Source organism: Mesoplodon bidens, assembly GCF_964165515.1.
Source record: "Mesoplodon bidens genome assembly, chromosome: 2".
Taxonomy (NCBI): Eukaryota; Metazoa; Chordata; class Mammalia; order Artiodactyla; family Ziphiidae; genus Mesoplodon; species Mesoplodon bidens.
In genome coordinates, this window is record NC_138177.1 from 174304590 (window position 1) to 174317171 (window position 12582).

The 12582-nt window shown below is 60.8% G+C and overlaps 2 protein-coding genes across 7 annotated transcripts in view; one reads left to right on the top strand and one right to left on the bottom strand.

Moving 5' to 3' along the window:
- The first annotated feature begins 846 nt into the window (after positions 1-846).
- MFAP2 (microfibril associated protein 2) lies at positions 847-7302 on the top strand. Of its 3 annotated transcripts, none has more exons than XM_081224861.1 (10): positions 847-1284; positions 1712-1789; positions 3574-3651; positions 4700-4786; positions 4975-5001; positions 5112-5198; positions 5324-5368; positions 6101-6188; positions 6397-6470; positions 6719-7302. In XM_081224861.1, exons 3-10 carry the CDS (start codon positions 3615-3617, stop codon positions 6820-6822), a joined length of 549 nt encoding a protein of 182 aa, XP_081080987.1. In that variant the 5' UTR covers positions 847-1284; positions 1712-1789; positions 3574-3614; the 3' UTR covers positions 6823-7302. The 3 variants fall into 3 exon arrangements, with proteins under 3 accessions (XP_081080987.1, XP_081080986.1, XP_081080985.1); XM_081224860.1 differs by having other exon boundaries at positions 4697-4786; positions 6719-7301; XM_081224859.1 differs by lacking the exon at positions 1712-1789 and having other exon boundaries at positions 4697-4786; positions 6719-7301.
- A 1526-nt stretch (positions 7303-8828) lies between these two features.
- Positions 8829-12582, bottom strand: part of CROCC (ciliary rootlet coiled-coil, rootletin) — a 47900-nt gene continuing 44146 nt past the window's right edge. For 3 of the 4 annotated variants that reach the window (XM_081223953.1, XM_081223954.1, XM_081223952.1), the window contains 6 exons: positions 12194-12418; positions 11615-11764; positions 11090-11290; positions 10752-10883; positions 9859-10035; positions 8829-9027 (listed from right to left, as the gene is read on the bottom strand). In XM_081223953.1, coding sequence (XP_081080079.1) covers positions 8941-9027; positions 9859-10035; positions 10752-10883; positions 11090-11290; positions 11615-11764; positions 12194-12418 — 972 coding nt within the window. In that variant the 3' untranslated portion in view covers positions 8829-8940. The remainder of the gene's footprint in view (positions 9028-9858; positions 10036-10751; positions 10884-11089; positions 11291-11614; positions 11765-12193; positions 12419-12582) is intronic. The other variant, XM_081223951.1, reaches the window with a different exon arrangement.

Sequence of the window (12582 nt, forward strand, 5' to 3'; positions counted from 1 at the left end):
TGAGCAAAAGCAGACCTTGTCCCTGTCTTCACGTGGCTGACAGGCTCATCGGGGAGAGGGGCAGGATTCACATGGTCACAGACATAGGGCAACAGCTGTGACCCGTAAAGCAGAAAATGCTTAAGAGCTCTAACAGGGAGAAAGGGAAGCCGCCTCTGAGGAAGGGAGGGGTTTGGTCTATAATCTGAAGGAGGAAAACCTCACCGGTTTTCCAGAAGGAAGAAACATCTTGAGCAAAGGCCCGGTGGCCGGTGGAGGAAGGGAGGGGTTTAATGAGAATCAGCCAAAAAGCCATTGAGGCTTTGGGGAGACCAGGCAGAGGGAATGAGGAGGCGGAGCCAGGCTGTGATGAAAGGTAGGGTCTTTGGGGGCCCCGGGGGAGTTCAGCCTTGTTCCCGGGTACCTTGGGAAACCAGTGAAAGGCTTTAGGTAGAAGCCTCCCTGCCCCCCACCCTGTCCGAGGTGAGTGGGTGAGGGCAGGGCCCCTCTGGGAAGGCCTAGATTGGAGGTATTACAGAGTCAGAATTAGTGGTGGGAGCTGGATTGGCTGCAGGGGTTGAGCTCAGGGGAGTTACGGTTACCGGGAAAGGGGAGGACAGTGGGCTCATTCCCTGCATGGGAACACCTTCAAGGGCCAGGTCTGGGGAAGGTTGGGATGTTGTGAATTTGGACTTAGATCCTGTTGAATTGGATGTGCCTTGGGGACATTCCTACGGCCAGGCCCGGTAGCCTGTAGCCTGTGGTTTCAAAGAAATGCTGGTTATGGAAGGCAGCTGTGGCCAGGAGCTGGCTAGGGAGACCCGGAAGGCACAACCAGAGAGGCAGAAGGAAAAGCAGGCCAGGAAGTGTGTCCTGGAAGCTGGGAGAAGCCAAAAGGGAGGGTAAGGCTACTCCTCGCTGAGCGGCGGTGGGCGAATCATCTTTTTGAGCCTCCTCTGTAAAATGGGGGCAGCACGCCCACTTCACCCATCTCACCACTTTGCGCTCCAGCTGTGATGAGGCCGCGAGGAGAAAGCATTTTGCACAGCGGAAAGTGCTGAACAGACGTGAGGCTGGCTCCGCGGGCGCCTCCTCCCCGCGGGGCTGCCCCCGGAAGAGAGTTGAAGACCCGAGGTCGCGGCGTGGCGGCCCCGGCGGCGGCGGCAGCGCTCGCGTTAGGACCCAGCGGATCCAAGCTGGAGGGCGGGCGCCGGCCCCGTCGGGGGCCCGGAGGGGGGTTCGGAGCGGGCAAAGGGGCGGCTCCGGCGGGCGGACTCGGAGCGGGCCGCGGAGTGACCCGGCCAGGTAGGCGCGGGCCTGGCGTCCAGACCGGGCCGGGGGCTCGAGGGGGGACTGGGTCGTGGGCCGCGACGTCGGAGGGCCCCCAAATACTGAGGGTGCGGGGCTCTGCGGGTCCCCGATCCTGGGGGCGGCTTTCCTTTCGGGATCCCTGAGTCCGGGACCGTCTGAGCAGATGCTAAGAGGGCACTTGGAAAGTTTGGGGTCGTTTGGAGGGGAAGACGCGAGTTGGGAGGGGAGGGGAGCCCGATTTGGGGGGCGTCGGGGATGGGGCGGCTTTTGTTCTCCCTGGGAGGTTGGAATGCGGCGGCTGGGGTGTGGGTGTCCGGCGGGAGCGGCGGGGACAGAGACGCGGAGAGACAAAGAGAGATCAGAGACCGAGAGAGCGCGAGGGAGCGCGCCCGAGCAAGTTTCCGTGGTTGATTGTTCCCAGCTGTGCGGCGCTGCAACATCTGGTTTCCTCCAGCCGGACCCCAGCCCGGCCTCTGGAGCAGACAGAGCCTCCAGCAGAGTGAGTCAGTGAGCGTGGGGGCAGGGGGCCCGGAGGAGGCCCCGCTAGTGCCCCTCCTCACCAGGCACAGAGGGTAGGGGGCGTCCCAGCTGTGGAAGGGGCCAGGGTCCGGGAACAGGCCTCCTAGGCAGGTCCGGGCCTCCCGACACCCAAACAGTCTGTCGTCTAGATGTGCTTGGAGGTGTGGTCCCCTGGAGGGACCCGCTTCTGCCACAGGGACTCTCTTCTTTACAGCCCAGCCCTCCTTCCCCCAATAAGCCTGGGCCTGGGTGCTCAACCTCCGAGGGGAGGAAAAACTCCTTGCAGGGGGCTGAGAGGCCTAGGAGGGGCTTTGGGGACCGACAGAACCCCCCGCCCCCCAACCAACCTCCCCAGCTCTGGGCCTTCTCCTGAGTGGTGACAGCTCCAGCTAGCCTGCCTGCCACCAGCCCGGGGGGCAAGTAAGGGACAGTGAGGCCTTGTGGGGAGCTCCAGGCCTTTCAGTCCCCCACCAAGAAGAGGCCAAGGGTGCTCAGAATGGGGATGTGAGAGCCAGATGTCCCCGGCCTGTGGGGCAGCTTGAGTCACAGGTCTCGCCTCCGCCACCCCACCTCATCCCCACCCACCCCATCGAGTGCAGTTAAGGTTGAGGAGGGAGTGAGAGGCTGAATGTATGAGACAGGCAGTGGGTCACGAAAGCGTCGGGACTGGGCAGAGGGAGGGAAAGATGCCCATGTTTCTGCCCCTCCCTCCCCCTCTCCCTCGACTCCCTGGGCGAGGCACGGTGGGGCAAAGTTAGGTTTCCATTCAGCTATCCAGAAGAACTCCTTTTGTTGTGGCAGGGCGGGGGTCCTCCAGATGGGTGAGCCCGGGGACTCTCTCCCAGCCCTCCTAGCAGAAGGCTGACAGCCTTGGGGCTGCCCCGCACTGAGCTGGGACTGGACAAGAGGACCTGTAGATTCTGCCAAGTCCACTGTGGGGTCAAAGACTGGAGGCTGGACTCAGCCAGGAGCTCTTGAACTTCAAGAGCCCAGTGAAAGCTAAGAACCACGGCCCTCTCCCCAAAAAACTATACACATAACACTTGTCATACAATGTCAGGTAGGGGGACATCACAGTCCCCTTCAGCGCTACCCTCTAGGATCTGGAGAGGCGCTTTTCAGACTCCACCCTAAGTGCTTCCTGCTGCAGCAGACAAGTAGACCTCAGTCTCAGTCTCGTGAGTATGCGATGAAGTCAGCCAGGTCTTGGGAGGCCTGGAGGCCTGGCAGGAGAGGAGTCTTCTAGGGGTGGGAACCCTGCCCAGACCTGGCTGTCCCAGGGGACCCCGAGGCCCAGGCACACATGTGGTTTCCTGCTGAGTCTGGGCTGCGATGTTGGCTGGGCAGGGTTGGAGTCCCGAGGATGGGCCTGGGGTCAGGATCAGTGCATTAGACACCTGGGGAAGTGCTGAACCAGAGGGTGGGCGTGGGTGTGGCAAGGAGAGCAGGGTGAGGGCTGATAGAGGATTAGAAATGTCCATTTAGTGAGCAGGGCAGGGTAGGGTCTGTTTGTCAAGATCAGCTCTGGAGCCAGGTTGGAGGCCGAGTCCCTTGGGACCTGAACACCCAGTGGGCCATCAGGGACAGAGGATGTCCCTCCAAAGTAGTCCCCTCCCCCTGGGCCCAGACTCCATGTCCCTCTACCTGCCTGGCTTCTGTTCCGAATCCCTCCTTCTCCAGGCTGAATTTCGGGGGAGCAGAAGTGGGCTCTGCAGCCCTGGGGTAGTGGCCCGGGATGCAGCTTGCCCCCTCCTCTTCCTCCAGCTGTCCCCTGACACCAGTCCAGCCCGCCTCGTTGTGTAACCATGAGAGCTGCCTACCTCTTCCTGCTGTTCCTGCCTGGTAAGTGGCACCTAGGTGGGTGGGGCTCCCTTTATGTGGGTGGGAGTGGGGTTTGTAGGGGGAGGGAGCTGGCAGTAAGCTTTTGTCGTGTCCTATGGCCAGAACTCAGCTCCATCGCTCCCAGGGCCGTCTACCTCTTGGGCCACAGACTGGGCTGGCAACCCCTCCCAAAGACTAGAGGCATCTCCTGGGCCCCTCCTCAACCCTCCACAGCAGCAGACTGGCAGGATTCTGGAGAGTGGGCCCAGACACCAGGATCCACATTTTTCTTCTTACTTACTGATCCTCCCAGGAGCTGAGGTGCAGGAATGGAGGCCCCTAAGGCAGGGAGTCTGAAGGCCTGGGTTCTAGACCCCTTTGGGGCCCAACTAACCTATACAATCTTGACCTTGGAGAAGTCCCTGTTAGTCAAAATGAGGAGTTAGCAATGGGGACCCCAAAGGCCCTGCCAGGTCTAACATTCATTAATTTAACAGATATTTGTGGAGCTCCTACTTTGTGCCAGGCACTGGGCTAGGCCCTGGGAATACAGTGATGAACCAGGCAGACAGACCCCCGCCCTCATGGTGTTGTCTGCCAGTCTAGGGAAGGGAGATGTGATAAGTGTCAGATTATGTTGAGTGCTATGATGGAAATAAACAGGAGAATGAGATGGAGAGTGTGGGTGGGCCAGCGAGGGCCTCTTAGCAGAGCTGAAATTTCAGTTGAGACTTGAAGGAGGAGAAGCGAATCAGGATGACAGGCCCAGGGAGAGTCAAGTGCAAAGGCCTTGGGGCAGGCAGGAGCATGCTAAGTTCCAGGAACAGCCAAGCGGCCAGCATGGGGGAGAGGGGCGGGATATGACCCGTGAGGCGACACAGGACCAGGGAGTATAAGGGCCTTTATGGTAAGGAAGGCGTTTGCCTCCTATGGGTCTAGAGTCTGTTGAGGATCTTAGGGCCTTACAGGCCTGCCCTAGGGACCTCTACCTACCCTCCCCAGAAGGGCTTTGGGGCCTCTGCTGTCCTTCCCTGCTGGACATCCCCTCAGCTTTGCCTCCCCACAGCAGGCCTGCTGGCTCAGGGCCAGTACGACCTGGATCCGCTGCCTCCGTTCCCAGACCACGTCCAGTACACCCACTATAGCGACCAGATCGGTAAGCGCCTTGTCCGCCCCCAGGCCTCCCCCCGAGCCCTGCTCCCTGGATCTGCATGGCTCAGCCAGGGATCGGTGGGGGCGTGGTAGGGTGATGGGAATCTCGGGGTATGGTCCCTGGCTCAGTTGTGACCTGGGGCTGGGGGCTAGCCTGACCCCCACCAATTCCACATTCATCTTTATTTTCAGACAACCCGGACTACTATGATTATCAAGGTAAAGGGCTGAGGGCAGGATAGGATGGGCCGGCAGCTGGGTGGGGAGTCCATAGAGACCTGCGGGCGGTGGGAGTAGGGAGCAGACCCTTTCATCATCTCTCGTTGCAGAGGTGACTCCTCGGCCCCCGGAGGAGCAGTTTCAGTTCCAGTCCCAGCAGCAAGTCCAACAGGAAGTCATCCCAGCTCCCACCTTAGGTAGGCCACTGGCTCCAGCCAGCCCCGGGAGTGGGGAGGTCTGTCCGGGGCTGGGAGAGGTGACCTCACCCTGCCCTGAAGAGACCCGTCCCAGTGATCTCTGCCTGTCTCTCCCCCCACACCAGAACCAGGAACTGTAGAGACAGAGCCCACGGAGCCTGGGCCTCTGGGTAAGAACCTTCCTGACAACTGGAGGGACAGAGGCATGGCCCCAGAAGTTAGGGTGCAGTGGGGTGCGGCATTGGGAGGGCCGAGACAGCCAGGCCTTTTGCTCTCGCTGGGGTAGATGATGGGGTGAGGGGCTTGCAGAGGTGCCCCTGCTTTAGTCTGGCAACTCCAGGGCCCCCCCGAGGCAGCTCTGGAAGATCCCCCTGCCCCCTGGGCCCAGCTGGAGGCCGAGTTGGTTGCAGCCTCAGGAGGGGCCTCCACTCCTAGACACTGGGGCGGGGCGGGAGCACGTGGCGGCGGCAGGAGAGGCGAGGATGGGGCAGGAAGCCCAGGCCGGCTCAGCGGGCCTCCCCTGGCCAAGAGCCCGAGCGCCAGGCTGTGTGTGAGGGACCGTCTCACAGCTCAGCGTGTGTGTGCGCGGACCTCCTGTGAGGCTGCTGTGGACTTCTGTGACTGTGTGCGGATATAGATTTGTGTTTCAATATATGCTTCCAAGCGTGGTTGTGAATTTGTATATGTATAAATATACTGGATAAAACTGGGCAGCCTTGCAAGGTCCAACAGTGCTCGTGTGTGCGTGTGTTGGTGTGTGCACGCAGGTCTAGGCTGGGCCTGAGGGTGCAGGGGTACCTAGGCCCTGAGAGCCAGTCTCCCATGGGTGCGGTTGGGGGCTGCCACCCAGCTCTAAGCCCCCAGCTGCAGCGCGCCCAAGTCTGATCCCACCTGTCACTCAGACTGCCGCGAGGAGCAGTACCCGTGTACCCGCCTCTACTCCATACACAAGCCTTGCAAACAGTGTCTCAACGAGGTCTGCTTCTACAGGTGAGCGCGGGCAGGGACTGGGGGGACGGGTGGCAGCGGGGAGAGGGGGGCCACAGCTCCAGCCAGCAACGTGGGAGTGGGGAAAGCTAGTGAATCCCAAGGTTGAGCTCAACTCTGGTTAAGCCCAGGCCTAGGGGCTGGGTCTCAGGCTCTCCCGTGGGGCAGGATGAGGATGGGGCTGACCTTTCCCCTCCCCCGTCCCCCTCAGCCTCCGCCGTGTGTATGTCATCAACAAGGAAATCTGTGTCCGCACGGTCTGTGCCCACGAGGAGCTCCTGCGAGGTAGGAAGGCCTCCACCCTCCTCTTCCCCCTGCCCCCGTGCCCGCTCATCATCCATCCACGTGTCCACCCATCTGATGTTTATTAAACATGTGTTCAATCCAGGGCCACTTCTGGGGAATCCTGAGCTCCCCTCGCGGCTGCTTTTTAATCCTCAGAACATCCCCCATCACCACGGTTGGGGAGGGGGTAGCAGTGCCCATCACCTAGCCCCACCCTGACCCCCACTCCTTCCTGCCACCCCCAACAGCTGACCTGTGTCGTGACAAGTTCTCCAAATGTGGCGTGATGGCCAGCAGCGGCCTGTGCCAATCTGTGGCAGCCTCCTGTGCCAGGAGCTGCGGGGGCTGCTAGGGTGGAACTGGCAGCCCGAACCCTGGACCCTCCTCGGATCTGGGGCCCTCAGGCTCTGCCTGACCTGGTGCTTTTCTCCCCAGCCAGACGTTCCTTTTATCCCGTAAAAAGTTAGTGGCTGCGGCGCTGGGGGTTGCCTCAGGCCCTTCCCCCAGCCTGTGGCCACCTTGGGGCACAAAGGGGGCTCCCCAGTGTCCAGTCTCCGCCCTCAGGTGGGGGACATCCCACGCTTCTCTATGGGACCTGGGCCCCTGATGTGCCTTCTCCATCCCTCTGAGGACAGTCCCCCACTCCAGCCCCACCCCCAAGGTAGGCTATGACCCTCACCCCAGCTGGTCTGCTTGGATTTCCTACAGCCCCTGGGCATAGACCACCTTTGTTTTATACAAAATTAAAAACAGGTTTTTACAAAAGATTCAGAGTCACTTTTTCGGTCGAGGGCACGGAGGAGATGGCCAGGTGCCTCAACACTGAATGTCCTCACTGAGAGGCTACCCGGCCCCTTCGGGAGAAGGGCAGGTTCAGGTGACCTGTGGCCTTGCCTCTGCCTCAGCCACCCGCTTCAGCTCCGACCTGCCCAGAAAGATGGGCCATGACAACTGCCCCCCGCCCCCAGGGTGGGGTGTGTGTGTGTTTTGCAAATATAGCTTCCTCATTGTCAGGGCTGCTTGGTGAGTCTGTGAGTGCCCCATCACCAGAGAAGGGTGCAAAGCAAGATGAGAGGCCGCCCATGTGGAAGCGTATAGCGTGGAAGGCAGGAGGTCAAGGTTGGTGGACTCTGATATCAAGGGCTTTGGCAGGAGGGAAGGCTGCTGCAGTTCAGAGGGCAGAAACAGGGCAAGCTGTTACAACACCTCCCTCTGGCCAGCATATGGAGGCCAGGCTCTGTCTGAAGGCTCAGCACACAGGCCTATTTAACCCTCCAACCAGGCCTATGTGGTGGGTACAGTTAATATTCGCATCTTACAGACAGGCAAACTAAGCCTAGATTATGTAAGCCACCCAAGGGTCCACAGTGGTGAGTGGCAGGGCTGGGGCGGAACCTGACTCCACTGGACTCCATGAGATGAATGGAATTTCTCCTTGGAAACACTGACTGAGCATCTTCTGTGTGTACTTCCTCATAACCACCCTGGGAGGCAGGTTCCCATTTTACAGAGGAGCAAACTGAGGCTCTGACAGGTTAAGTGGCTTTGCCCAGGATCACCCAGCGGAGCCAAGGCAAGACCCCATGTCCACTCCCAGGCCTGCACTTGTTTACCACACCGCCTGGAATGCCTGTTACTGTCCAGAGGGCGGGCCCTGTCCTGAGGAGGAGCCAGAGAAAAGGGCAGAAAGCTTCAGCTGGAAAGAGTCGAGCTGCATAGGTCGGGTCCCATCCCAAACCTCAACAGCTCCGTCTGTTAAATGGGGTGGGCGGCCCAGGACCCTGGAGGCCACCCCATCCTGACATCCTGTGAGGTTGGTAAGTTCCTTACCTTTCGTCACAGGCCTTTCAAAAGCTGCCTCCATCTCCCTGAGCACCCACTAGGGGACCCCACCCCTCTGGCCCCAGGGCCCTCCTGTCCCCGCTCCTGTCTCCCAGGTGGAGAAGGCACATTAATAGTAAAGGGACACATCTGTACAAACCTTTTTTTTTTAAATGGGGTCGCCTTGTTACAAAAAACACAACAGTTCTGAACAGTTAACATTGTAAAAAGGTACAAAAATACAGGGACTCTGAACTCTGAGGAATTTCCTGACAAATACTCTGAACTAAGGCAAAGAGATCTCTGCGAAGCCAGAGAAGGTCCCCTGCCCCAGGCCTGGACATCCCTTCTCTTTCCTGTGAACCTGTGCTCCAGGGTCGGCCAGAGACAAGGGGTGGGGGTGGGGGGGTCTCTCCAACCCCTGGCTTTGGCTCAGCTACTCAGGGAGGACCTCAAACTGGTCCTGGGGGACCTCATATGGGCTCATCCTGGGGGAGAGGGGCTGGACTGAGTGCGGAGCCCACAGAGGGTGGTTGGCTCTGACGAGGCTGGGAGGGCGCTGCCGGGTCTGGCCTGGTGCCGGAGTCCCCCCTCCCCTGTCCCGCCCCGGCCACGGGGCTGCTCTCCAGGATGCCAGCCAGCAAGGTGCTCACTTCTCTGGGGGGCCGGAGGAGGGGGAGAAAGAAGCTGAGCCCCTTCGAAGCTCCTGCTGCAACTGTCCCTTCAGTGTGGACACCTGGAGGAGAAAGAGGAGGTAGGGCCAGCCCAGGACCCCAGCCTGGTTTCAGAGAAAGCGGGGTCGGTGGGGGGGGTGTGACTGATGGAAGGACACCAGAAGGGACCCAGTGCTGCCTGTTTCAGAAAAACCAGGTGTCATTAAGAGCCAGGGTATTTCCTCCCCTCCTCATTTTGCTCCGTGGAGCAGTGGGGTGTCTCCGGACTGCTCGGCCTCTCTTTGGGGGCCACCCATCCCCACTCTCACCACTAGGCCAGGCCTGGCGCGCTAGCTGGACTCCAGGGGTGGACCTGTGACCCAGGCCTGGCCTACCAAAGCAGCCTTGCCCTGCAGACATGATCAGGGCAGAGATGGTCACGAGGGGGCCTGTGATCTCAGCTGGCCAGTGAGGATCATCCTTGGGACTTTTGCTGTTGCTCTCAGGGAAAAGGGCCCCTCTCTCCTCTGGGATCATGGGTTGTTAGGATAACCCAAGGCTGGAGCTGCTGAGGCCACCTGTGCCACCCGGGGACACGGCCTGCCCGGGCATGGAGCCGTGGCAAGGGGACTGAGTTCCAATGACATCACTTGAGCCCCCGTGTCCAGCCATGGCTGATACCAGCACAGATCCACCCGGACCGTTTCAGTTATGGGCGCCATTGACCGCTTATACCCAAGAGGTTACTGCCAGCCCTCTCCCTGCCGCCCCGTCTTCCTCTCCCTCGCCCCCCCTCCTCCTCCTCCCCCTTCCCCCAGCTCCACACTTCCAGCCCGGCCCAGCCTCCTGAAGGGGGGGTCCTGCTGATGCTGCCGCCCCCTGGGGAGGGGCCAGAGCGCACCAGGCCTGAGTACCTGCTCCTCCAGGCCACGCACCCGCTGCCGGTGGGCCCGCTCCCGCGCCTCCAGGGTGCGCTCCGTCTGCACCTGGGCACTGCGCAGGCGATCCACTTCCTGCTGCAGCTCCAGCTGCTGCACATCCACCTCCAGCCGTGCTGGGCTGTGGTTCTGCTCCAGTGCCGCCACCTGGGCCTGCAGGAGGGACCACGGGTCAGGCCTCTGGCCGTGTGTGTGTGTGTGTGTGTGTGTGTGTGTGTGTGTGCGCGCGCGCACGCGCGCACATGTGTGTGAAAGGGTGTCAGGCACCTCCCTGGGGTGGGAGCCTGAGGGCCCCTTGGGGCAAAGCAGGGGATGTAGGAGAGACCCTTGTTTTTCTCCCACCCCCCCAGGCCTCCTGGCCTGCAAATCCTGGGTCAGGGTACTTAGTGACCCCCCCCCCGCCTCAAGCACACAAACACACACACAGACATATTCAAACACAGAGACAAGCCCATATGTTTATACAGATATAGATAGATAGATAGATAAGATAGATAAAAGCAAGCATGTAAAAACCTGTGTTCACACGGATGCATGCATATGTGCAAAAGCCCAATACTCTTACATACATCTACATACAAGAAGAGACCCGTACACCAAGATACAGATATATGCCTAATACTTAGATATGCCACATCCATGCACAAGATTCGTGCTACATGCGCAAGAAACTCCCACATACGCTCATAGCTCTTCACGTCCACAACCAACATGAGCACACAGGCGCGTGTGCTGACAGGCCTCTTTCCTCTCCACTCTGGGGAGGACCCCTCCCTCTGGGACCTGGCTCTGGGCACCCCCCTCCAAGGCTCTGGGCTCGTGGACTGTTGGGGTGGAGTTGGGTCCAGGGCTGGGTGGGCAGACTAGACCTCCAGCAGCTGGATCTGCCTCCGGGCCTCGGCCAGCTCCAGCTCAGCCCCCGTGAGCGTGTGGTCCAGGCGGCCCTTCTCCACGCTCAGCCGCACCGTGTCCTCGTGACTGCGAAGCTTCTCCCGTTCCACCTAGGTGGGGAGAGAGGGAGGGGGTCAGGGTGCCCGGGGAAGGAGGGAGGTCCCAGGAAGTGGGAGCAGCTCAGAAAGGGGTGTTGGGTTACAGGCAGCAGGGCTGGGGGGACTTGCGGCCCCCACAGCCTGGGGACACGCGGCTGGGACCAACCGGGGCTGGGACCCAGAGGAAGTGAAGGGAGGGCCCTAGGGACACAGCCCACCTTGTCCAGCATCCTCTTGAGGGCCACCTGGTCCTTCTCCAGCCGCAGGGCTGAGCGCTCCACCTCCCGCTTCTCGGCCTCCAGCTGAGCCAGGGCGTGCTGCAGGCTCCCCAGGCGCTCCTGCAGCAGCCGCCGCTCATCCTGCAGCTTCTGGGCCGTGTGCAGGGCCGCAGCCTCACCTTCTTGACGTTGCCGCAGCGCCTGCAGCAGAAGCCAGCGAGTCCCTAACCCCTCTGGGCCTCAGGGTGTGCATCGGAAGCTTGGAGATGATGATGCCAGCCTGCCACGCCCACATGCTAGGCAAGGCTATTATGAGGCCCACATCAGGGAATGGTCACCCGAGGCCAGACAGGTCTCTCTGGGCCTCAGTTTCTCCATCTGTATAATGGGGATACGGACTGAGTGAACCATGCTTCCTCACAGGAGGCTGGGCCTAGGTTTGGGATAAGGTGGAGATAGGTGAGAAGGTCCCAACGCCGAGGGCCTCACGGTCCTGGGAACGGAAGGGCCCGCCCTGGCCCTCACCTCCTGCAGCTGTTGCAGCCGGCCCTCGGACTCTGCCCGCTGCAGCTCCAGGTCCGCTAGCTCGCCCCGCATGGTCTGCACCTGCTCGCTCAGGGAGCTGCTCTGCTTCCTTGCCTCGGATAACGCCTGCCGCGTGGCCTCCAGCCGTTCCTGCAGGACAAGGGCTGATGGTGCCAGGCTGTCCTGGGAGCCCTGAGGCAAGGGGCTCCTCTCTACTTGGTACCTCCAGGCCAGGTTCACAGCCCCTTAAAGAGGTAGTCCTCTCACCTGGAGAGTAAGCCAGACAGCAGGCCTGGCCCACAGCCTAGCCACTGACCTGCACAAGGTGGGGAAGCCCTCAGACCCCAGCTCTTCCCTTAGCCTGCCCCTGGGTCCTGCAGCCTGTCCTAGTAGGCTGGATCCCACCTCCCCCCAGAGCCTCCCCTCATTGGCTGATGCTCTTACTGGGCCCACCCCTCCCTCAAAGGCAGCTCTTATTGACCGTCCCAGGGGTCAGCTCTCCACCAGGGCCCCCAAGCCTGCCTTTGTAGGCTAACTCTCACTGGGCCTGCCCGCAGCCAGACCCTGGAACCCCCATACTTGGAGCACTTGGCGGTCATGTTCACAGGCAGTCAGGGCCTTCTGCATGTGCAGGTTCTTGTCCTGGGTGCTGGTGAGGCTGGCGCTGCTTTGGGTCAGAGCCTCCATCAGGCCCTGCACCTTGTCCCGCAGGACCCCCTCGCTCTCTTCCACCTTGGCCAGGGCCCCCCTCAGCCGCTCGACCGTCCGCTGCAGAGTCCCCGCCTTCACCTCACTGTCTGCCACCTGGTGGGCAGACAGACAGGATGGTCCAGGTGTGCCTAACCCAAGCCCCTGCCACCTCTCTCTAGGCCTTTCTCACTGATACTCACTGTTCCCATGCGTTCCCACTGTCTCAAGTGACTACAACCTGGGCCCGGTCGCACCGCCAGTTAACTACCCTCACACAG

Coding starts and splice junctions, on each gene's coding strand:
- MFAP2 (XM_081224860.1), top strand. CDS start 3,615: ATGAGAGCTGCCTACCTCTTCCTGCTGTTCCTGCCTG. Junction 5,199..5,323: donor CATCCCAGCTCCCACCTTAG/GTAGGCCACTGG, acceptor CCCCCACACCAG/AACCAGGAACTGTAGAGACA. Junction 6,189..6,396: donor AACGAGGTCTGCTTCTACAG/GTGAGCGCGGGC, acceptor CGTCCCCCTCAG/CCTCCGCCGTGTGTATGTCA.